The sequence below is a fragment of the Stenella coeruleoalba genome, assembly GCF_951394435.1.
Source record: "Stenella coeruleoalba genome assembly, chromosome: 6".
NCBI lineage: Eukaryota > Metazoa > Chordata > Mammalia > Artiodactyla > Delphinidae > Stenella > Stenella coeruleoalba.
The window spans coordinates 53,774,024-53,799,807 of NC_137151.1; the positions used below are offsets into that span (position 1 = coordinate 53,774,024).

The 25,784-nt window shown below is 38.5% G+C and overlaps 1 protein-coding gene across 6 annotated transcripts in view; it reads left to right on the plus strand.

Annotated features, from left to right (window-relative positions):
- GPD2 (glycerol-3-phosphate dehydrogenase 2) overlaps nucleotides 1-25,784 on the plus strand; it is a 199,917-nt gene that overhangs the window by 90,362 nt on the left and 83,771 nt on the right. For all 6 annotated transcript variants that reach the window (XM_079923816.1, XM_079923811.1, XM_079923813.1 and 3 more), the window contains one exon: nucleotides 12,402-12,511. In XM_079923816.1, coding sequence (XP_079779942.1) covers nucleotides 12,410-12,511 — 102 coding nt within the window. In that variant the 5' untranslated portion in view covers nucleotides 12,402-12,409. The remainder of the gene's footprint in view (nucleotides 1-12,401; nucleotides 12,512-25,784) is intronic.

A 25,784-nucleotide genomic window follows, 5' to 3' on the forward strand; every position in this document is an offset into this window, starting at 1 on the left:
AATATAAAATATGATTATTTTGTTGTAGTACATCTTAGATTTTCTTTGCATCTATGCTTTTTGTGTGTAATTTGACCCTTTGTTGATAGTTAGATTTATACATGCAATGGATTATTAGATATGTAGGGGAGTGAATTTTAAATGCAAATTTCAGCAGGCTGTAGGGGGAAAGTGGTTACAGGATGTAAAAAGTGGTTAGCTTTATTTCCTGGGGATCTTCTCCAGCTCAAGGAAGCAGAATAAATGGTCTCCCCACCCCATATACTTTTTGGTCTCTGTTATAACTCCCAACGATGTCTTATGCATTAATAGAGCTGTAATAGAGCTGTAATTAAATTTAGAACTTTTTTATTTACAATGTAAGTAAATTAAATTAACTGAAATTATTGTGCTATAACTAATTATCATAAAAATTATATCATAGTTTTTTATGAGCCCAGATTTCATAAACTATCTTCAACAAGTATTTCCTAAAATGCATTTTTAATGACATATATAATGCAATTGCTACTGGAACTTTTGAAAGAATTGGTACATTTTCCTTGTATTTGGTGATAAAAATAACGAGTAAAGCTGAGTTAACTCAATTGGCATCAGCATTTTGAAGTAAAAAAAAAAAAAAGCCAGTTTTTCAAAGTTTTGTTTGTGCTTATAACATTCTAAGGCAGATTCTCTAACCTTCTACATCTGTGCTATTCAAAAAAAAAGAGATTTTGGAAAAATGATCTTTTCTCTTTAAGATTTTTTTGAGCCTTAAAAAATAATTCCTATATTTAGTAGATAGTTTTTCCTAATTCATAATGCCATATTTCTTAAAAATATACGATATTGGATAACAACAAAACAGATCTCTGATTAAGATCCAGGCAAATAGAAGCTTAATTATCTTAAACACTTCCTTTTCTGAACATGCTAAATTCATTGAAATTTTCTTAGGGTATATTTCTTTTGACTAAAGTTCATTATCATCTATATGTGTTAAAAACCTTTTCATTTGATTCACAGTGCCTGCGCACTATTTTATAGCACCCAAACCCTTTTTATATAATGAAGTAGATGTTTTCTTATGGAACATTTTAGGATGTGTAGTCAACAGCCATGATTGTTATTACTTTATAAGGGTTTGTTATGTTTATAATAAATCCGGAGGAGAGGCTTGATATATTTTAGTGTAAAGGCAGATATTTTGAGCTCTGTTATTTGATTTGCAGTTTATTCTATAACAAAGTAAAGGGTTTTATCTTGTCTTAATTACTGAAGTAGACTCTATAACAGAATGTCAAATCTAAAAAAAGGGGGTTTATGCTGCTAGAAGAATGTGAGCCATTTTCCTAACCCAACAGTAGGGTTAGTAAAGGGGCAGAAAGACTGCAAGAAGCCCAGGACTGGGACTTCCCTGATGGCGCAGTGGTTAAGAATCCGCCTGCCAATGCAGGGGACATGGGTTCAATCCCTGGTCCCGGAAGATCTCACATGCCGCGGAACAACTAAACCTGTGCGCCACAACTACTGAACCTGCGCTGTAGAGCCTGCGAGCCACAGCTACTGAGCCTGTGTGCCACAACTACTGAAGCCCGCGTGCCTAGAGCCTGTGCTTTGCAACAGGTGAAGCCCGCGCACCACAACGAAGGGTGGCCTCTGCTCGCCACAACTAGAGAAAGCAAAGAAGACCCAACGCAGCCAAAAAAAAAAAAAAAAAAAAAAAATCACGGCACTAGTGTGGTCTGTTTGCCTAAAGAATTATTTTTGTGTGTGATTCACTGGTAACATTTCTTCTTCTTCAAGACAGAATTAAAGCTTTTTTCATTGTCTGCTGTATTCTTTTTAAGTGAGGCATTTCTTATTAGTTGATACATAAATGCAAGTTTATTATTTCACAGTTGGCATGCTATCCACTCAATTCCTTAACCTGACTTGTGTCTTTATAAGGGGTGGGCATTTTGGGGAAGGAATGCTCCAGAATTTCTCTTATAAGGGGCATTTTATTTTATGCCTCTCAGGATTACCTTAAATTACATATGGTAAACAAGGAAGGCAGACATACATTTTTATGGAAAATCACTGATAGGATTTTACAACTTTAAACAAAAACCCATTAACATATCTAAGATGATAGAGAATATATATTAATTTCAGTTTTAAAATGATTTTAAAATGGAATACAAGCTCACCTGCATGAACTAATTATAGTTCTTCATGATTTTTAATAGCAATTCTATGGAGAGCAAATACAGTGGAAATCATTCCATTATGAATTAAACTATGATCATTTGCATTTAATGAATATAAATCTATTATTAGTTGAGATGGGCTTCATTGATTTCTTGTAATTCTAGAGTGAGCCTTATGAAATAAGAGAAAAGGGTCAAATCTGGGACTTTATAGTATTGGTATGCATTTTAGAAATGGCAGAAAACATAAAGACATAATACGGAAGTTACCTTGGCAACCCTATGTATTTTTTTAAAATTGAGTCTTACATAATAAATGACAGTTAGAGTGTGAGCATGTATCCTCTTGTTCCTCTGGGACCTTCTTCCCTTTTGATATGTTTTCATTTTGGAGGACTTTGTGAAGTAAATGCTTTAATTGGTTGTGGCATTGCATATTAAATTAAAAAAAAAATTACACCAAAAGAATTCATGTGATAATGTTTGAGTTGAATTTTTATAAACAGAGGCTTCTAACTGGCTCATTTTAAATGGTTGACTTTATTTTCTCCTCTTTTTTTTGGGGGGGGTGCCTTGTGCTTACATTTCTTAAAGTCTGATTTGAACCTCTGAAACCAGCGCAGCCCTTTTCTGTGCCAACTCCTTCTGTCAAGCTTCCAGGCGCCTGCTGTCCTTTGAGCCTGAGGGATGGTCCTGGGCTAACCTCTCTCTCCATCATCTGTAGCTGTGTGTTGTGTTTGTTCTAAAATGATATAATTGACCTAAAGGTGCCCCAGAGTGACTAGTAGGAATCATTTCCAAACTACCTTCTGGCTTGAAGCTATGTGGACCAATACAAATATAGTGTTTGTCTTCTTTCATTTTTCTCTTTGTTGCCCGAGTCTGTCTCTTTTGTCTTTCTTAAAGTGCTCTCCAGTCATTGAGATTTTTTTTTCTATCTTTTGGGTTGGGCCCTTCAGGCAAGGGATTTCCTGGGGAAATTGATTGGAAATGGAACCCTTCCCTAAAGCAGTGTGGCTTTTGGATAGGGTGTGGAAGACAGGGACGAAGCTAGGGTTTGGATGCTGTGCTAGCCATGTGTGATTACGTTGCTGAGCTTCCTCATCAGCCACAGGCCAAAATTTGGGGCATCCAGAGTCTGCGGACTCATTACATTTATAAGTTTTGTGCTGACTTTTACATGGTCCTTTCATTTATCTTGTTTTTCAGGAGAATGCTTTTCTCAATGATTTCAGAAAAATCTTTTTGTTTGTCCTTTGATATCCTGTTCAGTGTATGTAATTTTTACAACTGTAGGCTGTAAATTGTTATCATTGTTATTATGGTGTTTGTGGCTTAGGGAAAAAATATATATGTATGTATGTATGTGTGTATGTATATATATATATATATATATATGCACACAACAGAGGAAGGCCTAGGGAAGGTGAAGACACTTTTAAGCGTCTCCTGTGTTTTCAGGATTTGATACATTCAGTTATTTCCATGGGGATAATCTTTTGTGGATGACTCTTAGGTCCATTTTTTATCGGGACTTGGTCTAAATCCTTTTCAAAAATGTTTAAAGCAACTGAAAAAAAGAATGATTCAATTTCAGTTTATGGACTAGGGCTCCTCTCTGTTTGCAGAGAACAGGCTGACGGGCCTCTGATGTTGACTGTTTTGTTCATTTATGTCTGACAGCTTTCAAAAAGCATGCTTGAGGGCTCACTCTGTGTTTCTGTAGGGATCACATGCTGCTGTGTAAGATGTGTGTGTGCAGAAGTTCCTCTCTGCTTGGCTGGAGAGGATGCGTTTGTAGGCAGAGCGCTAATCATTCTCCCCTCTATAAAGTCAACCTCGGGGAAAGAGGCAGTAGTACTTGGTGTGCTTTGATCGGTACTTGTTTGTGTAAGCACGTGATCAGGCTTAGGCTCGGTGTGCCTAAACTGTGATGTTCTTTCTTATAGGAAAGTATGCATAACATTTGCTATCACATCAGTTGGAAGAATAAAGGGTTTGCTTTGTTGAAACATGCCTAGTTCAAAGCACCCCCAAAACCTTGACTTTTATAGTTAAAACTAGTTGGGTGGGAAGGTGCTTTTGCGTTCACTCCCTGTTCTTCCATTTTGCTGTGAACTTGCTGTCAAGTTCCATGACTTTCTGGGTAGGACTTCCTCTGATGAGGCCCTGCACCCTTATTTAGTAAGATTCATGCAACTTTCTCCCTTAAGTCACTGAATTTGTGTGCAGGTGGATCTTGAGGCCCTGCGCTCTGACTTGTGCCATCTGTGGGTTTGACGGAGTGTCATGACTCAAAATAGATGAGGGGGAGGCTTTCCATGCACAGCCACAAGGGGGGTGGCTGCACAACTGAAGCGTAAGGAGTGTCTTCCTACCTTTGGACCTGCATCTGCTTAGGTAAAGGGCTGAGTGAAGTAGCACATGCTACATCTAGGTTACGTTCTGGGAGTTTTATGTTTTAAATGCCTTGTTCATCTTGGGTTCTCAGTGTAGGTGATCAGAGGGTCATGGAATGCCTTTATATCTTGCTAGAGAACACATGTTCCAGGGACAAGGCTTGTGGTTGAAATGACTCTTCTGAAAATTATCTTTGAGCTATCCTCCTTCCTCCCCAGCACCCACACTGATAATTCTTGTGAGGGATGGAAAGAAATATGTTTGCATCTGTGCTGGCATAAGACTCAAAACCCTGAGAAGTCTCAATTTTTCTTCAATTAATGGAGAGCCTGGAGGTTAAAATGGAAATAGCTGATTCTATGCAAGAGATCAGGGGATAGGAGAGTTTTTGTAGAAGTGAAGGGATCCTTCCACAGAGGAGTGATAAATCTCTTTGGATAGATTTTTATTTATGTTGAATTAAGAGAGAAGCTAGGACTGCAAGACAGGGAGAGGAGTTTGAGGACTCTATTTTGAGAATTCCGGGGCCAGGAAGTGTGCTTTTGTTCTGGAATAAATTTGCTTATGAGTAGTTGCCAAGGGGAACCCCAGCCGTTTCCAGTGGGTGGTTATTTCTTGTTTTAAATTCTCAAGTGTGTGGTTAAGTCATCTAAATGCATGATTTAACTGTTAGCGTAGCCTTACCAATGAGTAGGAGGACGGCAGAAGTGGTGAGCGCTCAGGAACTATTTAAGATAGGGTCTGAACGGTTGTCTTCATTGTCGAAGTCACTCTATCTATAATGAGAGTCCTAAAAGGACAGCCAAGAATCCTGTGGAGCCAGATAAGTTGCAGGATTAGCTAGAAGCATGGGTCAGCAAACTTTGAGAAGTGGCAAGTCCAGTTTTTGTTTTGCTGGCAGTAAGTACATTTTACTGTGAGCAGGTACATCTGTCAGTTTTAGGCAGAAAATTCCTCACACCATAGCTTTAGCTATGACGACTCTTGTGAGTTTAAGACCCTCCTATCTATATGTTTGCTGTTTTCTCTCTGTAGGTGTTCTGTCAAGATCTTAAATATTTTTGCTTCCAAATGAACTCCTCTCCTCCCTTAAACTTGCTTCTCTTTCTGATTCTTAATGTTGTAATGTTGGGGCAAATCCCCAGTTACCCAGGCTAAAGCCCCTTATGACGTTCAGTCTCTTCCTGTTTCCTTCTGTAATCACTTGTCAGATTCTGTAATGGTCTCTAATTGAGTGCTGTCATTAGAGATTTCTGCAAAGCATCAGTGTCTGCATTAGTACTTTTCAGTGTTGTCCTAAACCAGGCTTTCGTCTTCTCATGTGGGGACTCTTTTATTGCCTTCCAGTTGGTCCCTCAGTCTTCATCATAAGCTTCAACACCAAAACCTACTTGAACATTCTTCATAAGTCATGAGATGAAGCAGCTTGTTTCTTTCATCTGGAATCTCAGCTCTCATGGCCAACAGAATATCATAGAAAAATATCTTATTTCACATGTACAGAATGTTCTTATCTCTTGCCCTGGACTTCTTTTTAAACCTCATTTTCAAATGAACATCGTCTCCTGCCAAACCAGATAACAACTTGCATGCCTGCTGAACATTACCATGATGTTCTCTTTCTCCTCCAAATCTTTCTCAATCCAGACCTGCCCGTACTCACTCCCCTCCAAATCCTTTTTTCTTCAAGAGGCTTTTCAAGTATCCTGTCTTCTGAAACCTTCTTTAATCATTTAGTGAGAATTAATCTCTTTTCACTGCAATGATATAGTACCTTGTTTTCTATCAGAGCATGTATGTGCATCTATGTTTGTGTGTATGTTGTTTTTTTTTTCCTATTTTGTCATTACCGTGCATTTAGAGCATACAGGATGAGCTGAAGCATAAATTCACTGTGCCATCTTGACTGGATAGTCACCGATTTTTTTTTTCTATTTGATATTGACATGGTTTAGTAAATAATGTAATTTAACAGCCTGCTTTATTTATAAACCCTTCCAGCCCTTCCACTCATTTTGAGGGAACCCAAGTCACAGAAATTCAGGTGAAGTATAATCACTGTCCATTTAGTGATTCCTTTCTTTCTTTGAGGGCATGATAACTCAGTGCTTGAGTTAGAATAGAACAAAGGAGAAATAGCATCTTAGTTTTATTCTGCGCTATATCTTCTAGTTGATGAAAATGGTTATCAGATAGTGCTTTACCATGATTCCCTATCTCCACTTTGAGCTATTTCTTTCTTTTGGCTGTAATTTAAATGTTTTTTTTTTCTTCCAGGTTTATTGAGATAAAATTGACACGTAACATTGTATTAGTTTAAGACATAAAACAGTGATTATATAACATCATAATGATTATATAACATAAAACAATGATTATATAACATATATAACATTATATATGTGTATATATATATAAAATGAAATGATTATCATAGTAAGTTTAGTTAACATCCATCACCTCACTTAGTTATGATTTCTTTTCCTTGTGATGAGCAATTTGAAGATTTCTTCTCTTAGCAACTGCTGTACATTACATCCCCAGAACTTATTTATCTTATAACTGAAAGTTTGTACATTCTGACCATCTTCACCCATTTCTCTCACCTCCCACCCCCTGTCTCTGGCAACCACCAATTTCTTCTCTGTTTCTGTGAGTTGGGGTTTTTTAGATTCTACATGTAAGTAAGATCATACTGTATTTGTCTTTCCCTGTGTGTCTTATTTCACTTAGCATAATGCCCTCAAGTTTCATCCATATTATTGCAAATAGCAGGGTTTCCTTCTTTTTCCATGGTTGAATAATATTCCTCTGTGTGTGTGTGTATGTGTTGGGGTGTGTGTGTATCACATTTTCTTTATCAATTCATCCATTGATGGACACCTAGATTGTTTCCATGTCTTGGCTATTACAAATAATGCTGGAATGAACATGGGGGTACAGATAGTTCCTTGAGATAGTGATCTTGTTTCTTTTGTATATACACCCGGAAGTGGAATTGCTGGATTATATGGTGGTTCTATTTTTAATTTTTTGAGGAACCTCCATACTGTTTTCACATAGTGGCTACATTAATTACATCCCCATCAACAGTGCAAAAGGGTTCCCTTTTCTCTACATCCTTGCCAACACTTACCTCACTTTGTGTGCATGTGTGTGTGTGAGGTGGTATCTCATTGTGATTTTGATGTGCATTTCCCTGATGATTATTGATGTTGAGCACCTTTTCATGTACCTATTGGCTATTTGTATGTCTTCTTTGTAAAAATGTCTACTTAGTCATTCTGCCTGTTTTTAAATTGAATTTTTTTTTGCTATTGAGTTGTATGAATTCTTTATATATTTTGGATATTAACCCTTTATTAAATATATGTTTTGCAAATATTTTATTCCATTCATTAGGTTGCCTTTTCATTTTGTTAATGGTTTTCTTTGCTGTACAGAAGCTTTTTAGTTTGATGTAGTGCCACTCATTTTTTTTTTTTTTTTGCTTTTGTTGTCTTTGCTTTTAGTATCAAATTAAAAAAAAAAAATCATCGCCAAGACCAATGTTAAGGTGCTTACCCTCTATGCTTTATTCTAGGAGTTTTATGGTTTCAGGTCTTAACATTTAAGTCTTCAATCCATTTTAAGTTGATTTTTTTGTATGGTGTAAGAAAGTGGTCTAGTTTCATTCTTTTGCATGTGGCTGGTCCAGTTTTCTCATCACCGTTTATTGAAGAGACTGTCATTTTTCCAGTGTATATTGTTGGCTCCTTTGTTGAAAATTAATTGACCATGTATGCATGGGTTTATTTCTGGGCTCTCTATTCTGTTCTATTTATCTATGTATCTGTGTTTATGGCAGTATCATATTGTTTTAATTATGATAGCTTTGTAATATAGTTTGAAGTCAGGAATTGAGATGCCTCCAGCTTTGTTCTTCTTTCTCAAGATTGCTTTGGCTATTCAGGGTCTTCTGTCTGTCAGAGTATTAGTAACATTCAGTGTAGCACAACTAGTTATAAGACAGTTATAAGACAGACTTTGATATTTAATCCTCCAAATTGATTGCAAACCCCTTGAGAGCAGTTGATAAACTCACAGATATATTTAGTTGACTAACTTTGTTTAAGGTTTTATTTAGTTGCCTGTTGTTCTCCTTGCAAGAATTAGAGGGCTGGCATTGGTCTGTGCAAATGCAGGAGCCAGTCCTGAGTCAATGTATACGTGATTTATTCACAGGCTATTTAACATAGACATCAGGCTATGATAACTAAGCTAATTTTACTTTTAGTTGATTTTTCTACCTCCGGTTTCCTTTTCTACCTCTGGTTTTCTATTCTACCTCTGACTTTCTCATACTTTTAGTTGCAAAAGGTAAAGATTTATTGACATTTTTATTCCCAGTCTTTGCTAACTTCCTGGTTGCAGCTTTTATGTAGAAGGAAGCAATCTTTTCCTCTTTGTCATCATTGTGAAAACTTTTTTCCTTATAATGGAATGTAAGTGGGTATAAGTAGTTCACAGCACATAGTTTAACGTTAATCTGGTTTTACATTTCTTTCTGTCAACATTAGAACAAAGTTTTTACATCATCTGGCAGAAGGTTACTAGCAGATATTTTGTCAGAGTCTTCCTCATTGCCTTAGAGAAACCTAATGCCAAGGGACTGTACACTTTGGGTGACTGCTTGTGAATAGGGCTTTCTTTTGGGAGTAATAGCAAAATATGGTGTGGCTCTTGGGGAGAGGTTGGCTTTTCAGAGCAAAGGCAGGGCAGAACCACCTCGTGATTAGGAGCAAAGACTAAGCTGTGGCTTTGTCACTTACTAGGGAATGACCTAGGACAAATCCCCTACTCTCTTTGAACTGCAAGTGCCTCTTTTATGAAATTAGGATGTTGTGAGGGTGATATGAGCTGATATATATAAAGAATTAAAAGCATGGTACCCATTACCTAGCAAATAACTCAATAAATGGCAACTATTGTCATTATAACATTAATGATGATGATGATCATTATCATCATCATCTCGGGAGAGTCAGGTGAAGCCGACTGATTCTGTGCTTTTGTAAGAGTGATTTATTCGTTACAACCAGCTAGATTATCTTGTGGATAAATTTGATCACAATAGAAATAATAATATTTAAGCGTAGGTTATTTTATGAAAATACTGAAAAAAGAAACTTTATTATAGCCAATATTATCAATAACTCTGCAAAATAATATGTCAATGCAGTTCTTCCATAGTATTTGTGGCTCATTGAGAAAATCCATGAAGATATCCTCCTTAGCAAGTTTTGGTTTCAGGAAAATCAAATTGAGGCAATATAATAAGGTGAGCAGGGAATGTAGGGAGCTACACAATTGGAAAAACTAGCTCCAAACTTAACTGGCTGAATGAACACCTCTGCTGAGACACTTTATGACTGTGTTGTATGACATCCCTCAGTTAGCTATACTGATGTGTGGTGTCCTTTGTGAGGTCATCAATGACATCAACAAGACAGAAGCAATGATACTGAGCTAAAGTCAACCACCTACAAAACTCACATCCAAGGGATTGCCAGGCTACCATCTATTTGGGGTGGGCACAGGCATTGTTCAGGTAATTAGAACTAGGTCTCTATTCTCTGTCTCTAATTGTCAGGGAAGCCCAGTTAGCCAGGGGATAGCATGCTGTCTCCGGGCTGCTAGGGTTTCTGTTGTGCGATAGGCACCCATGTGAACGTTTATAGCAGTACTAGGAATGGTGATGCTGAGCTCTGACAAAGGGGTGCCTTCCAAGTTGGCTCAATTGCGGTTTTCACCATCAGAACAATCGTGGACGTTAGGTTTTTCTTAGGGTTGACTGAATGATGAATGGAAGCCCCAGCCAACATACACCAACTCTTTTGCATAACTTGGGAGAGAGGGGATGGTTGATTCAGAGAAGGGATGGGAAAGAAGAGACCTCCAGCAGTAAAGAACATACGCATGTGAAATATTTTTCTGGCGAGAATCTTAAAAATAAAGATGAGTCTTAGAATTTAGGAGTTTGTCAGAAAAGAATGAGATCAGAAGAAAAATAAAATTTTAAGAAATGCTAGCTTTTATTTTAGTATATAATTTATAGTATTCCAAAATGGATTTTCTGTAGAGTCAGAGTTACCAACTGCACTTGAAATTCTTTGATTTAGGATAGTTATGCTAATAGATTCTATTCAGTCAACATGAACTCAAACTTTTTTTTTTTAATATATAAATTTATTTATTTATTTTTGGCTGTGTTGGGTCTGCATTGCTGCACGTGGGCTTCCTCTAGTTATGGCGAGTGGGGCTACTTTTCGTTGCGGTGCGCAGGCATCTCACTGCGGTGGCTTCTCTTGTTGCGGAGCACGGGCTCTAGGTGCGCGGGCTTCAGTAGTTGCGGCACAGGGGCTCAGTAGTTATGGCTCGCGGGCTCTAGAGGGCAGGCTCAGTAGTTGTGGCACACAGGCTGAGTTGCTCCACGGCATGTGGGATCTTCCCAGACCAGGGATCGAACCCGTGTCCCTTGCATTGGCAGGTGGATTCTTAACTACTGTGCAACCAGGGAAGTCCCTGAACTCAAACATTTTTAACTGTATCATAATTTACGTTGAGATACTATATGTTTTTTACTATCCTAGGTTAAAATTGACTTCATATTAAATAATTTGAGTTGTGAGATATCTGTAAAGCATAAGGTATGTTGTCCAAACAGGTCAGAACTCCACCCATTCAGGAAAGTAGGGTAGTGGCTTCCCTGTAACACATGGGTGTGCCAGCTGCTTTTGTAAGTGAAAGACTTAGGCAGGTCAAATTGCTAAATATCAACTCTAAGTTAGAATTGTTTTTAGGTGATCACACAGTGTTATCGTTTTTTTGTTTTTTTTGTTTTTGTTTATCAGAATAAAAGAGAGTAAGATGTTTTTCGTTGGAATTTTTATTTTTTATTTATTTTATTTTATTTATTTTGGCTTCTGAAAAAGTTAGACTATTTAAGTCCTCAAAAAAAAAAAATTAAGAAATTCCATCAATCCAATAGTGGAATTTTTTTTTTAACAAGTGAGAAGAAAGAAAGTCAAGAGCTAACACAGTACAAGACTTTATTTAGAAATATACAGTGAGCACGAAGGAGTGCTTGATCTGGGTTTCCCCTTGAAATTTTGGTGCCATGCAACTCTGGCTAGAAGAAACCTTTTTTTTTTTTTTTTAAGTTCCCTTAATGAAAGGAATGATAGCAGTGTTATATCTGTCATTTTGTAGAAGGATCATGGCATGGTTTTCTTTTACTTTTTATCTGTAGACTCTTCCAGGGATAGAGATGTAAATGTGTTGGCTTTTGGTTTTAGCGAGAGCTTCTTTCTGAAGGGGAAAACTCAGGAAGGGAGTTGTTACCAGAGTGGAATTCAACACTTGCCAGAGAACCCAAGGCAGGCATGAGGTTCATTGTCCTGTTGAGTGACAGAAGACTTCCACCAGTTCTTTTTGTGGAGGGGATTAGTGGTGGAACAAATTTGCAAGTACAGCATGCAGTTTTGTCAGGTACACATTTCTTTTCACCGCTCTCTTGACTTTATACCATGTAAATAACCTCAGTTGTCTCTGAATTTTTCTTTCTTTAATTCCTATTGGATGGTCATTTTATAAAGTCAGTTTCTTGGTTTTTTTGTGTATTGTTTTTGAATTGTGGTATACAAATTGGTATGTTAACAAATTCCTTATTGTGTGTTTTCTTTTCTAGTTTAACATAATTTCATAATCTAGGCAGTCTCTTTTTGTTATTGGATTATTGTGTGATAAAAATCCCAAATAACTTTTTTGTTTCTTTTTTTGTCTCTGTAGGCTAAGAAATGGCATTTCAAAAGGCAGTGAAAGGGACTATTCTTGTTGGAGGAGGTGCTCTTGCAACTGTTCTAGGCCTTTCTCAGTTTGCTCATTACAAAAGGAAGCAAGTAAGTAACTGTACATGTATTGATTATAATATGAAACAAATCTGTTACAGAACTGTGTATGGGGCGTGTGTAGGCTAATGGTATTGTTTAAAAATTACTGTCTCAGCTTGATCTGAAAAAGACACTAATTTAGAATACTGCCTTAATGATCCTTGAGAACTGTGTATATCTCATTTTTTAAAAAGTAAATTTCTTTGTCAGAAAGCATTATATTATTTGGCCTCTGTTTTGGCTCTTTGGTTTTAAAAGACTGCTTCATTTCAGAGTGCCAGGGTTTATTCATTTATACTTTCCTTGTCTAATTCATCCAAATGTCTGGATACCTTCTATGCTCCTGCCAAGAGTTTGTCTTATTAGAAGGCAGGCAGCTGAGAAAGGAAATGGAAAAGAAGGAACCTATACAAAAGGCTCAACTCGGAATCTTGGGTTTATTTCTGAAAGGTTTAGTTACTTATGTAGTATTATTACTTTATATTGGGTAAATTTTTTAGTGGGAGAAAGCTATGAAAATGAGATTGGTATGAAGTTTCCAAATAATTTAGTGTTCAGTTTATTTTCATTTTGTTTTTTTTTTCCCCTTTGCACTACAACTATGCCTTCCCATAGTTCAAATTGATGCCAGGAAATAACTTTGGTGAATGGTTTTGTTCTTTTCAGGCTTGAAATACTAACCTCAGTAGTTAGTATTAATCTCCTGTTCCCCCTTCCCTATGTCATTAGGGCATTTTGTGATACCAGTTGGTTGGTGCATTCCCAATTCAAAGATGGAGGTGAAGGAATTTGGGAAGCTATTTGTAGCTGGGCTGTCTATGAACTACTCACATCCTACATTTTTGTGAGAACCTTTAAGCCCTGCCTGGGCTGTCTTGTACAAGTTGTTTCTGTTTCTTTGTGCTACATGGTGGTGGAGCCAGCCACGTTGCTTGGAGTCCCATGTCCTGAATGGGAAATAGCACGTTAAAAACACATATTAAGAAGAATCAATTTGCTGGCTTATAAATAAAAAAGAAGCTAATTTCTAGTGCTACCTCCTAAAGATGGACGATATTGAACAGGTTGTGCTTGTTTTTTTCATTCTTAACTGTGAGCACATTACTCTTAAGGTTTCCCTAGGTATACATGTTGCAGGTATTACTGACTTGCTATTGAAGCTCATTCTCACCTGCTGAACATGCTTGATGCACTATTTCTTTTAAAATGTTTCCTTGGTTCCTTAAAAGTAAGTGTGAAAAGATGTTGGTTTTGCTCAGGCTATTTTAGAAGTGCAGTTCTGTTGGGGACATGGACTTTAACAGATTAGATTACTTCTGCCATCTTTTACCAGTGGTATCTGAAACGATATTGGATAGTGCCAGTGCCAAAGGTCACGATGTCTAGTATGGTAAGTTGTTGCTAAATTTGTACATGGTTCATGTCTGTTAACAACAGTAAGCATGTTCTATTTCCGAGTTTATAACTTAACTTTGTACCTAGGGAATACTGTTTCAGAAATATATTTTGTTGCCGTTGTTGTTTGACTTCTCTTCTTCTTCACAGAATAGAATAAGCAGTTGATACTGCCTCCCATCCATCAAGTTAGGGGTTAATTTTAGTCAGTAAAATCAAGCAAGATGAAGGTCTGTTGATTCCTGGGACATTTTGTCATTTTCTCCTTCCTAAGTTAGACATCCTGACCACCCTAATAGCCAAACGAAACAGATACCAGCAGTTTCAAGTCATTTATAATTGTAATCCGACAAGTTCTTTTGAGAAAAATCACCATAGGCATATTCAATCAATGAGTTGCATAAGACATATGCCCAAGTGCGTGTATTCTTTTTGCAGTGATTCCTGTCCCTTTAAGCCACTGCCGTGAGCGTATCTTGGGTAGCAGTTTTGGATGTAACCATAGGGATTGGCAAAAAAAGAGAGGGGTGTGTGAGGAGGGGGGAGGAGACCATCTCAGTTGAGCCATTGACATAAAATGACCACAGGCCTCAGCTGTCCTCTCTCAGAGAATATCTGCCAATCAGAGCCATTCTAGGGGAGGAAATTTTCCCGACTTCAATAGTCAAGAAAAAACCTGCCCCTTGACACCCATTATTTGGCTACATTTTACAGAAGCTGTGACCTTAAATGTGACTAGGCACGCTCTGTTTTTCTTGAGAGCAATGCTTAAAGTATTGGCTTGTGTTTTTATCTTTTTTCCAGTTTTATGAAATGATTCCAACCGATAAACTGTCCTCCTTTAAGAATAAGCTGGTTTTGAAAGCCCCGGGTACTGATGGCCGAGAAAACTGTCTGCTGACTTTTAAGCTGAGGCACATTTTGCTGGCATTCCTGCACTCGAAGCTCTGCATCCCCTGGCACCTAGCTTGTGCTCATTTGATATTCCTGGTGCAAAGCTTCCTTCCTAAAATACAGGCAGAGGTCGTATTCCAAATACAAACAGGTTGATTGTAAAAGTTGGTCAGTTGTTTCAGCACCTTTGGTGATGAGATAGTGCTGTAAGTGTTTAGCTGCTAGGTCAGCTCACAAAACCCTTTTAAATTAGCTTGTATTTGCAGGGAAAAGAATAAAAGGAAAACTATTGTATATACTTTCTTGATTAATTAAATGGAAAACACAATGAAATCCACTAAGATGTGGTTCACTTACCTTTTACTCAGTTGCTTGAATAAAAGCTACCGTAGGTGAGGCAATAGAGATATTTGTGGAGACTGGCATTTCTTGTGGGCAGGTTGGAGGTTAGAGGTGATAGCAAAGATTTTTTTGTTCCACTTTACTTCATGGTGTGGCTTTTCTTCATGCAAGCATACTATTAACATTTATGTTATGTTTTTCAGTGGTGAAGAGTCTCCACTGTTGACCCAAGTGAGGCCTAGAGATTTTTTTTTCTTTGGAGATAAGGTCAGATTTAGAAAGGATGGAGATCATGGCCTAAGGAGAGAGCTGTTGTTATTGTTGTTGTTATTATTATTATATTTTGGAGCTGGGCAACCTAAATCTTCAATTCCAGCGAGGAAGCTGATGGGGGAAAGATGAATGGAATGTTGGCCTCTTTTGACTGTGTCCACCTGCAGGGAAGGAGGTTTGTGACCACAAATGACATCCACACTTCAGGCCCCCTCCAGTGATACATGTAGGATTTTTTTGAGTAGTCTTGGAAAGGCTTCCTATTCATTCCATTTTCCCTCTCTTTTTGTTTCCTCACCCACATGTAGGTGACTAAGTTTCCACAAAGCCTTCTTGATTTTTCCTTTGCCCAGACCAGCTGTATGCCAAGGAACAGGAGGCCGTGTAGTGGGATATAAACTCCCCAGCACTATCTTAAATCCCACCAGGGATGTAGCAAGCAAACACCCCTGCAGTGGTGTGCAGATTTTCAAGAGTAAGGTATTTGTCATTCACTGTTTAGTATAGGTCTGTTTAATAATAAACTTGTCATTGGAAGGGACCTAGAAGACATCCAGTCTTCCTCTTGGGACAGTTTGCTTTTCTCGGGTGTCCTTACTGTCTAGTGAAAGGGAAGTGTTACTTCATGGGACAGCTTCCTTTTCTAATTCCAAGGTGGTGGGAGAATGGAGTTTAAATTAGGAGAGAGGGCCCTGGGTAGCTTCGGAGGCGGTAAACCTTAGCAAGGCACAGTGGTGGAGAGCGTTACAGTCAGGGCTGCAGGAGGGTTCCTCAGGGGGGTGGGAAGAATGGGGGCAAAACTAGGGTAGGATTGCAAACTTTTAACTGAGAGCTGCCTCGGGCTTTTGTCTTTTCATTAGACACTGAAGGCCTTTTTTTGGAAACTTCAAAAAATTTTAAACTCCACATTTCTTTCATACCTTCTAGGTCCTAGCTGGAAACTGGTGTAAGAGTGTGGGCTCCTTTTTAACCCCAGCGGTGTGGTTGATGTAACAAAGATCTCTTTAGGTCTGAGGGTGGGCCTTTCATGTACCACGTGCTCAAAGTGTTCCTTCCATTACCCACTCTGGAGGTGTGGTGGGCTCTGTGAGCCAGCTCTGAGGTGAAGCCTGAGAACCACAGAGAGCTTTCTCAAAGCCCAGATGTGAATGTTTTTTTCTTCTTTTCTGCACCATGCATAGGCAGGGAATCTCTCTTCAGTGTGAGGAGTGATATTATTAGAATCAAGGAAATGAGAGATTCTCATCGATGTTCTGTTCATAGCAACGTAACAGAAAGGACGAGAACACGATCTTTGGAGCGTCTTTGCAGACTGTCTGCATCTGACACCCAGCTCTGCTTCTGAACAGCTGAGTGACTATGGGCAATTTTCTTAAATTCTCTAGGCCTCATTTTTCCCCCATCTGCAAGATGGGGAGAACAGTGGTACTTCCCTCATAGGACTGTTGATGAGCAGTAAAGCCTGGGAGAATTCCTGGAATATAGGAAACTTGCCAAAAGTGTTAGTTATTCCCAGGTGATATGAACATAAAGTGTGAATAACTGTATGAATATATAGTGAGCACGAAAGTTGCTCTCATCTTTGGAGACCCTTGGGTTCAGGGATACCGTGTTAAGACTTTGAGGTTTAGTAGCAAATGGCCTGTCCTTCATCTGAGCTTGTAGGAGAATGGCTACAAACGGTCACACAAACACCCTTCTGTTTTCTCTTCTACTTGATTCCTGATCTGAAGATGAGCCAATAACAAGGTAGACAACACCAATTATTGGCTTAAACTTTCTTCCTGTTGTAAGTAATAAATTCCTTGAAGGTCCCACTGTGGTTTTTTTTTTTCTATTTAAGCTTATATAATTTATGGCAGACTTGATTTATATGGTGATATGTTCCTAAAAAGTTATGTGAATATAGTCTTTTTGATAAATTAAGGAATATATAGTACAACACTATTTGTTGTAATTCTATGGTGAAACAATTTAGAAAGCTCTGGTTTTTTTTGGGGGGGTGTAAACCTGGTTTTTGAGGGTAAATCAGAATTTAGCTTGAAGGGGAATACAATTAAACTTATTCTTTCCTAAAGCCAATGATGTAGTAATATTTGTTAACGACAGGATCTTCATGCTTTGCAAAATAGCCTCTCACTTTGTAAGAGACAGCCTGTACCTTGAGTGGATTACTAAAGGCTATAGTTTACTTTGTTATGCATGGTAATGAAGGGAACATGAAAACCACGATAGTGGTGATGTTAGTGAGTTGATAGGATTAGGTGAGTTGAATTATAAGTAAACCTATATACCACCTTTGTGAGGAAAACTACTTATGCTAATGCGAGGCAAAGTGAAGTATGAAAGTTAAAATCCATAGGAATTTTGAGAACATTGTTTTACTCTCAGTCTCTCCCTCTCAATACATTATTTGTAAGAGATCCTAGTAAACAAGGGTCTTTTGATTGGTAGTACCAATGACCCCAAATTCAAAAGATAGGATTGGTGCAGCAGCAAAAAAATAATGGAATGACTATATCTAGTCAAAGTAAGATCTACTTTGGGGGTTATTTTAATGGTTCCTCAAATGAAAAGATATTTAGCTCCCTGAATGTGTCTGTTAAGCAAGTGTGGCCGGGTTTTGGTGAGCTTGTTACTGTGCACAGGTTATGAAAGTTTCCAGAACTCTAAGTTTCTTTATAAGGTAAGGATACTGTCACTTTACTCCCAGGCTTTTCTCCCCTGCCAAGCACTAACCAGTTCAGAATATACAAGATAATGATCACAGTACCTGACACATTAGCAGGTCTTTAGTATCTATTATACCTCTTTCTTTCCCCCCCACCCCCATACAGGATATAAAATATTTGAAATAGACCTAGCCTGGTTTGGCGTAATAAGAGAGATACAGCACCAGGTTTCTTTAAATCGCTGAGCTTTTTATTGGCATAATGCTGCTTACATTAACTGCTGGCCAGAGAAACTGGTAGAGGTTAGAGAAACCTTAAGATGAATATCAATCAAAGAGAAATCAAAATTATAAGCACAGGGCTTCCCTGGTGGCACAGTGGTTGAGAATCTGCCTGCCGATGCAGGGGACGCAGGTTCGAGCCCTGGTCTGGGAAGATCCCACATGCCGCGGAGCAACTAGGCCTGTGAGCCACAACTACTGAGCCTGCGCGTCTGGAGCCTGAGCTCCGCAACGAGAGGCTGCGACAGTGAGAGGCCTGCGCACCGCGATGAAGAGTGGCCCCCGCTAGCTGCAGCTAGAGAAAGCCCACGCACAGAAACGAAGACCCAACACAGCCAAAAATAAATAAATAAATTTAAAAAAATTATAAGCACAACCAATCAAAATCATAAGCACACTAAATACTAGTGAGGATGTGGGGCTACAGGAACCCTCATTCATTGTTGGTGGGAATGCAAAATGACACAGCCACTTTGGAATGCCATAGTTGGGTGGTTTCTTACAAAACTAACCATATTCTCACCATATGATCCAGCAGTCACACCTATTGATATTTACCCAAAGAAGCTGAAAACTTATGTCCACACAAAAACCTGCACATGGATATTTGTAGCAGCTTTATTCGTAATTGCCAAAACTTGGAATCAATCAAAATGGCCTTCAGTAGGCGAATGAATAACTAAACTGTGGTCCATCCACACAATGGAACATCATTCAGCACTAAAAAGAAATGAGCCATCAAGCCGTGAGGAGACATGGAGGAACCTTAATGCGTATGACTCAGTGAAAGAAGCCAATCTGAAAGGGCTGCACACTGTATGAATCCAGCCATATGACATTCCAGAAAGGGCAAAACTTTGGAGACAGTAAAAAGATGAGTGGTTGCCAGGGATGTATGCAGGGAGATGAATAGGCAGATCACAGAGGATTTTTAGGGCAATGAAAATACTTTGTGTGATACTGTCGTGATGATACATTGTCCAAAACCACAGAATGTCCAACATCAAGAGTGAACCCTTAAGTAAACTACTGACTTTGGGTGATTATGATGTATCAGTGTAGGTTCATCTTTGGTTAAAAAATGTGCCACTCTGGTGAGTGATGTTGATAATGGGGGAAGCTGTATGTGGGGCAGGAGGTATATGGGAGATCTCTGGAATGTCCTCTCAATTTTTTTTGTAAAACTAAAAGTGCTTTAAATTTTTTTTAAGTTATACTTAAAATCATAAGCATAACATCTAGGACAAGGTGTCAACTGAGAAAATTTCAATTGTAAAAATTCTACTTAAGTATCACTTTTCAATAGTATCTTTGATTGAATATAACTGTTTATTTTTTGAATGCACTTAGTATCTTTAAGAATTTAACCTCAGTTGTAAACATTCTTCTGGCTCCTAAGCTAAAGAGTCTCTGTGGGTCTGAAATCAGTAGAAATCTTCCCGAGCACTAATGTAGCTGAAATTATCACCTGACACGTTGGCTTTCTGCTTACCAGATTGCTTTTAACTTTGTGAGGTAGTTCTGGCTACCAGACTTGTTTGTCCTCTCTGAGTAAACAGTCTTACATCTCCAGAGGCATTTTTCATAGGTTCATAAACAGCATTTCTCTTAAAAACATCTTATAAAAGTGCTGTCACAGGAACTGTTCTCAAACAGTCTTCATTTCTGTTGATTTTAATGTTTAGGTGGGAACTGTAGTGTTAGAGACCCCATGAAGAATGTATATTTAGGAGGAGAAAGGACTAGTGGTTGAATAATAGGCTTCAAGGTTCATCTGCCTGCTTAGAGAGCTGTCAGCATCAGCATTACGTTAAACGTGAAGGAAGAAATGTCTCTGCACCATGGTTTGCGTTTGATTATCTGTCCTTTTGGAGCTCTATCTCTATGGATTTATTTTTCTATATATGGTGGGGTCTAACCCGTCAGAGGAAGATTCTGGACTGTATACAAAGTATGGGAATTGCAAATCTTGGGTTGTAATGCTAAATATATCTCCTATTTGTGTATCAAGTGGAGTAAGCTAATTGGTGTAATAAGCAGCTCCCAGAGCTCAGTGGCTTATAATGAAGGTTTCTTCCTTACTCACATTACACTTCAGTGTGACTAGGTGGGGAATTGTTTCTTGTAGTCATTCACGGACCTATGTCCCTTTATTCTAGTGGCTTCTCCATGTTTTATAGCTTTTTGACCCACTGGATCCTTTCTAGCCAGCTGTAAGGGAGGGTGGGAAGTGTAATCCAGCAGTGTTCTCTGGAAGAAGAGAAAAAGTTTTAAGCATCCAGCCATTAAATCTGTGTCCTGACTTTAATTTCTAATCAGTTTGACAAATAAGCTGCATTTTTTTGATAACAGTTTTATTGTTAGAGTTTATGCCAAAGACTGTATAATTCATTTTCTTCTCTTGTTTAGAACCCTGTGCCTAGATTCCTGGAAGAATTGTTTTTCTCCTAGAAACACAACTAAATATGTTGGGGCTGTGTCTGATATCTAAAGCTCGATGAGGATTCTGAACACATTGTATTTTCCATAAGGCGAGTTGAAACTAACTCTATATGGTTAACTGTTTCTCAGAGGCTTGTTTCATGAAAGTACTGAAATTATGCAGACAGAGCTGGAAATGTTCTTTGAAGTGCATCCTATCATTTTCCTTATAATTTTGGTTTTTATTTAACACTTCGCTCCCAAAGTGGGGCCATGGCAATATCTTTGAGTTATAACTCACATCAGGCCTTCGAGGAGTTTGTGATGCTATTTTATTGCTGGCATACAAAATCCGCGAGGTTAACTGTACTGCGATAGGTCACACAGTGAGTCAACGACTGAGCTATGATTAGCGTTGACAGCTGGTGAGCTTGTAGGCTGTTGCTAACTGAGCAACATTGACATTCATTTTGATTTGACTTTGCATTTCACTTTCAACTATTTATCCATTTTAAGGCCTCCTTAAGAAACTTTTTAGGGATATTGTGGGACTGAGGAAACTTTCTAGAAATACTTTGGGAAAAGTCTACTAGCTTCCCTCTCCAGCTTAATAGTTACATTGTGTTAATGCTAGGTAGGCCCCCTTTTGGTAGAGTTTGCAAATTAAGAAAATAGATGCTTTAAGATGTTAGACAATGTTAGGCAAAATAATTTTACATGCTTTATTTCAAAATTTGTGATTTTTCAGCAAAGAAGTTCTGAGATCCAATTATATGCTTGTGAGTATAAACTAGAAAAAGTATAAATGTGTATATATTTGATGAAATAATTCACCGAGAAATGGAAAACGTGCATCACAAATTATACCCCAAACTATTTTGAACTTAAAATTAAAATGCAGCCAAGGGCCATCTGGATTGAGAAACTTGGAAATGGTCCTTTGGCTCATTGGGTCAGCATTTTATTCACCTGAGAGGGATGGGGGGGGAAAGTGAGTCCCATTTCAGTTCTGTATCCATTTCCAAATGTATGTGTTAGGGAGGTTTTTAAGGAAAAGTGCTATTTCGTGGAACCCTCGGTGTCACTGCCTGGGGTGTCTGGCCATGGGCAAAGCAGGTTCTCTCAGACTTCTGATTCCACTGGCTGCCATCAGCTGTTCCCTGCAACGCTGGTGCCTGCAAGGTGGGTGGACCTAGAGCCCTAGGTAACCCACACATACAGGGAAAGATAACCTAGCAGAGCTGAGGACATGGGATTTGGAGTCAAACCAGGGATCAGATTCTGATTCTCTCAGTTACTTGCCCAAAGAATAACAAAACTCCGTTTCCTCACTGGTCAAAGGATGACTCCCTCCTTTTTTTTTAAATTATTATTTATTTTTGCTGTGTTGGGTCTTCGTTTCTGTGCGAGGGCTTTCTCTAGTTTCGGCAAGCGGGGGCCACTCTTCATCGCAGTGCGTGGGCCTCTCACTATCGCGGCCTCTCTTGTTGCGGAGCACAGGCTCCAGACGCGCAGGCTCAGTAGTTGTGGCACACGGGCCTAGTTGCTCCGCGGCATGTGGGATCCTCCCAGGCCAGGGCTCGAACCTGTGTCCCCTGCATTAGCAGGCAGATTCTCAACCACTGCGCCACCAGGGAAGCCCCACTTCGGTGTCATGGTAAGACCCAAGGGACCTGGCTTGTTATTGTGTGGGCTAGCAGCAGCTCTTCTTCCCTCTCTGCACTCCCTGCTCTCAGGCTCCCTCTCTAGATCCTTTCATTCTCAGCACACTATTGGAATAGAAGAGCAATATCAAGTTCAGACACCTCCAAACACATATTCTATGTCTTTAAAATATTTATTTGAAAACTGGTAAAACGTATCCCTCAAACCTCAGATCACGTAGTTATGTGATTTTATTTGAAGTAGATCCAGACAAAGCCAAAGGGTTTTCCCTATTTTTCAGCTATAAAAAAGTTGTATAATTTAATGATTTGGCTATGTTGTGATTGGTATTAAAAGAGCTTCCTTGCGGTTTCTTAAAGGAATCACAACCACTTAAAGGCGCGATAGCACCTTCAAGGTGAGCTAGAGCTCGTTTCTTAGCCACCCTAGAAAGATGGACTTGTTTTATTTTCTCTTGTCTGGTCCCCAGTGGAGATGACAGTCCACCTATTAGCCAGTCTTCCTACTGAGTAATCATGAATCCCTCACCCAGTACGTTTATATTGAGAAATGTTGCTTACTGTCCTGTAAGTATAAGAAGAAACACCATTGTTTAGAATCAAAGTGATTCAGGAGGTGAAAGGTCATTAAAACATCTTAGGATTCATTCTAAGGAGATGCTTATTGCATTTCCTTTCCAGGAATATGGAATATGGTATTTTTCAGTGACAACAAAACATGAAGCCATTCCCCTTAAATCTAATGATTCCATTATCAATATATATGATTCAATCACATAATGAGAGAAAGAGAGAGAGAGAGAGTGATAGTTGCAGTAAGAAGTGATTTGCATGAAACCCTACTTTATTCTCCAGTTATCACTCTACATGATTACAGGACAACCTGGTTGTTAATTGCATGTGGTCTTTAAGTATGCATTTCTTTCAGAAATAGACACTAATTATTAGGTCTTGTTTTCGGTCTCACCTGAAGTTGCAAATGTCTAGGATATATATTTTTTTAAATTTGCAAGTCTAATGGTGTACAGACATAGTAAAACTGATCTCATTCTGAATCCCATTTTGTTCTCTGGGATGTAAACTCTCAAAGATTATGAACTCGGCTTTCAATTCTGTATAGGTGTTCTATGTGCCAGTCTCTTGACAAAAGCCATATGTTTGCTATCAGAATGCTGGAGGAATTTTATGTTTTTAAAATGTAGAGGAACCTTTGCTTACAAGTTAAAAAAAAAACCACCTACTTCCCCACAGCTCACGATAATTAAATATAATCAGAAATAACAACATCAAAGTAATATTAAATATTAGGTATTCTCCTAATTCTACCAAGATAAGAATTTTTTGTTTTGGATCTGTGCTTGGACTTATGCTAGGCACAAGGCAGTTTGCTTTGTGTCTTGGGCTCTCCTTTCTTCTGATGTCAGTGGCTGAATTAGGTAATAGATCCTGAATCTGATAGTGCTGGACTTGTCCTGTCTTTAGTCCAGGCTTAGCAAACTTATATGCCTGCAGGGGCCAGGCTGGGATGATGAACGTGTGAAGCCAGTGAGTGGGAATCCTGGGCTAACAAGGGTGCACAGCCCTGCCTAAGGGCAGCAGCTGCTGTTCAGTTTCAGCAGATCTCAGATAGAAATCCTAATTTTTATGTGAAACATAGCAATTTATGGTACTTATTTATATTATTTTTAAGTTGAAGTATAGTTAACTCACAATGTTATATTAGTTCCAGGTGTACAACATAGTGATTTGATATTTTTATAGATTATGCACCAAAGTTAGTATAGTATTAATGACTACATTCCCTGTGGTGTACATTACATCCCTGTGACTTATTTATTTTATAACTGGTAGTTTGTACCTCTTAATTCCCTTTACCTATTTCTCCCATCCTCCCACCCTCTCCCCGCTGGTGACCTGGGTATTTACCTGAAGAAAATAAAAACATTAATTCAATAAGATACATGCACCCCAGTGTTCATTGCTGCGTTATTTACAATAGGCAAATATGGAAGCAACCTGTGTCCACTGACAGATGAATAGGTAAAGAAGATGTGGTATATATATGCGATGAATATTAGCCATAAAAAAAGAGTGAAATCTTCCCATTTGTGACAACATGGATAGACCTGGAGGGTATTACGCTAATTGAAATTCGTCAGATAAAGACAAATACTCTATATTTTTAGTTATATGTGAAATCTGAAAAACGTGAACAAATGTTACAAAACAGAACTAGACTCACAGATATGGGAACAATTTTTAAATATTGGATGTGTAACTCACGTTTTTAAGAAAGTAGTATGCTGACCAATTCACTACAATGACTTCTGGTTAGCACATGCTGTGCCAACCTCCTTTCCTGGCATTTTCACCCAGCTAATGCCTATTAGTCTTTCTTGACCTGATTTAGCTGTGGTTTCCAGGAAACCTTCTCAGGTCTGGCTCCTGCCTCCCATGGCTCTTATAGCTTCTTCTCTATCTTTAATCCACCTTTTAAGCACTATTATAATTTCCTCTTTATCTTTTTGTTTTGTCCTCCAGTCTGTAGAATCCTTGAGGGCCTCCACTGGATGAGGAAGTGCAGTGGTGCGTGAGGTGTCTTCTTAGGTGACTTAGGGCATGTTGCCTTTCCAAGCCTTCTCCCAGAATCTCTGGATCCGTCCAGATTCCTGTTCAATCAACTGCCTTGATTAATTTGTCTGCGAAGTTTGATTAGCAGGTCTGGGAAGATTTGGAGCACAAAGGTCCCCTTTCTTAAAGCGTGCTGTTACTTACCACTACTGTTTTATTCCTACTGCTTTCCTTTTATTTCTCCTCAATCGACATATTCTAGGGAAGGTAGAGTGCAGATGTGTTTCTGTGACTCAAAGCCATGTGAAGCCCAAATGAGTCTTTCTCTTGTCATATTATAAGGAGGGCCTTAGGCTGTGTTTACTGCCTCTAAGATAAACTTGTGCTTAGCTTCTCAGTTGCAACACTTTCCAGCTTTTATGAAAAAAATAAACAAAAATAAAGTGTTGTTTTAAATGTAGTGTCAGAAATTAAATAAATTACCCTCAATAGTGCCGTATATTTTAAAAAATATATTTTGGGAAGGATTGTTCAGCAAAACCCCCACGACAGAACCATACCACAAAAAAACCCCCAAACTTTCTGCATTTGATAACTGGTGATATCTCATCCTATTATAACGATTTAGTCTCTTTCTTAATTTTTCTCAAATTATACGTAGAATCAGTATGTTGTAGTGATGTAAAACTTAGTCTGTGTCACCAGGCTGCATACGTTCAATTCCTAGCTCTACCATATACCAGCTGTGTAATCACAGGCCAAGTGCTTA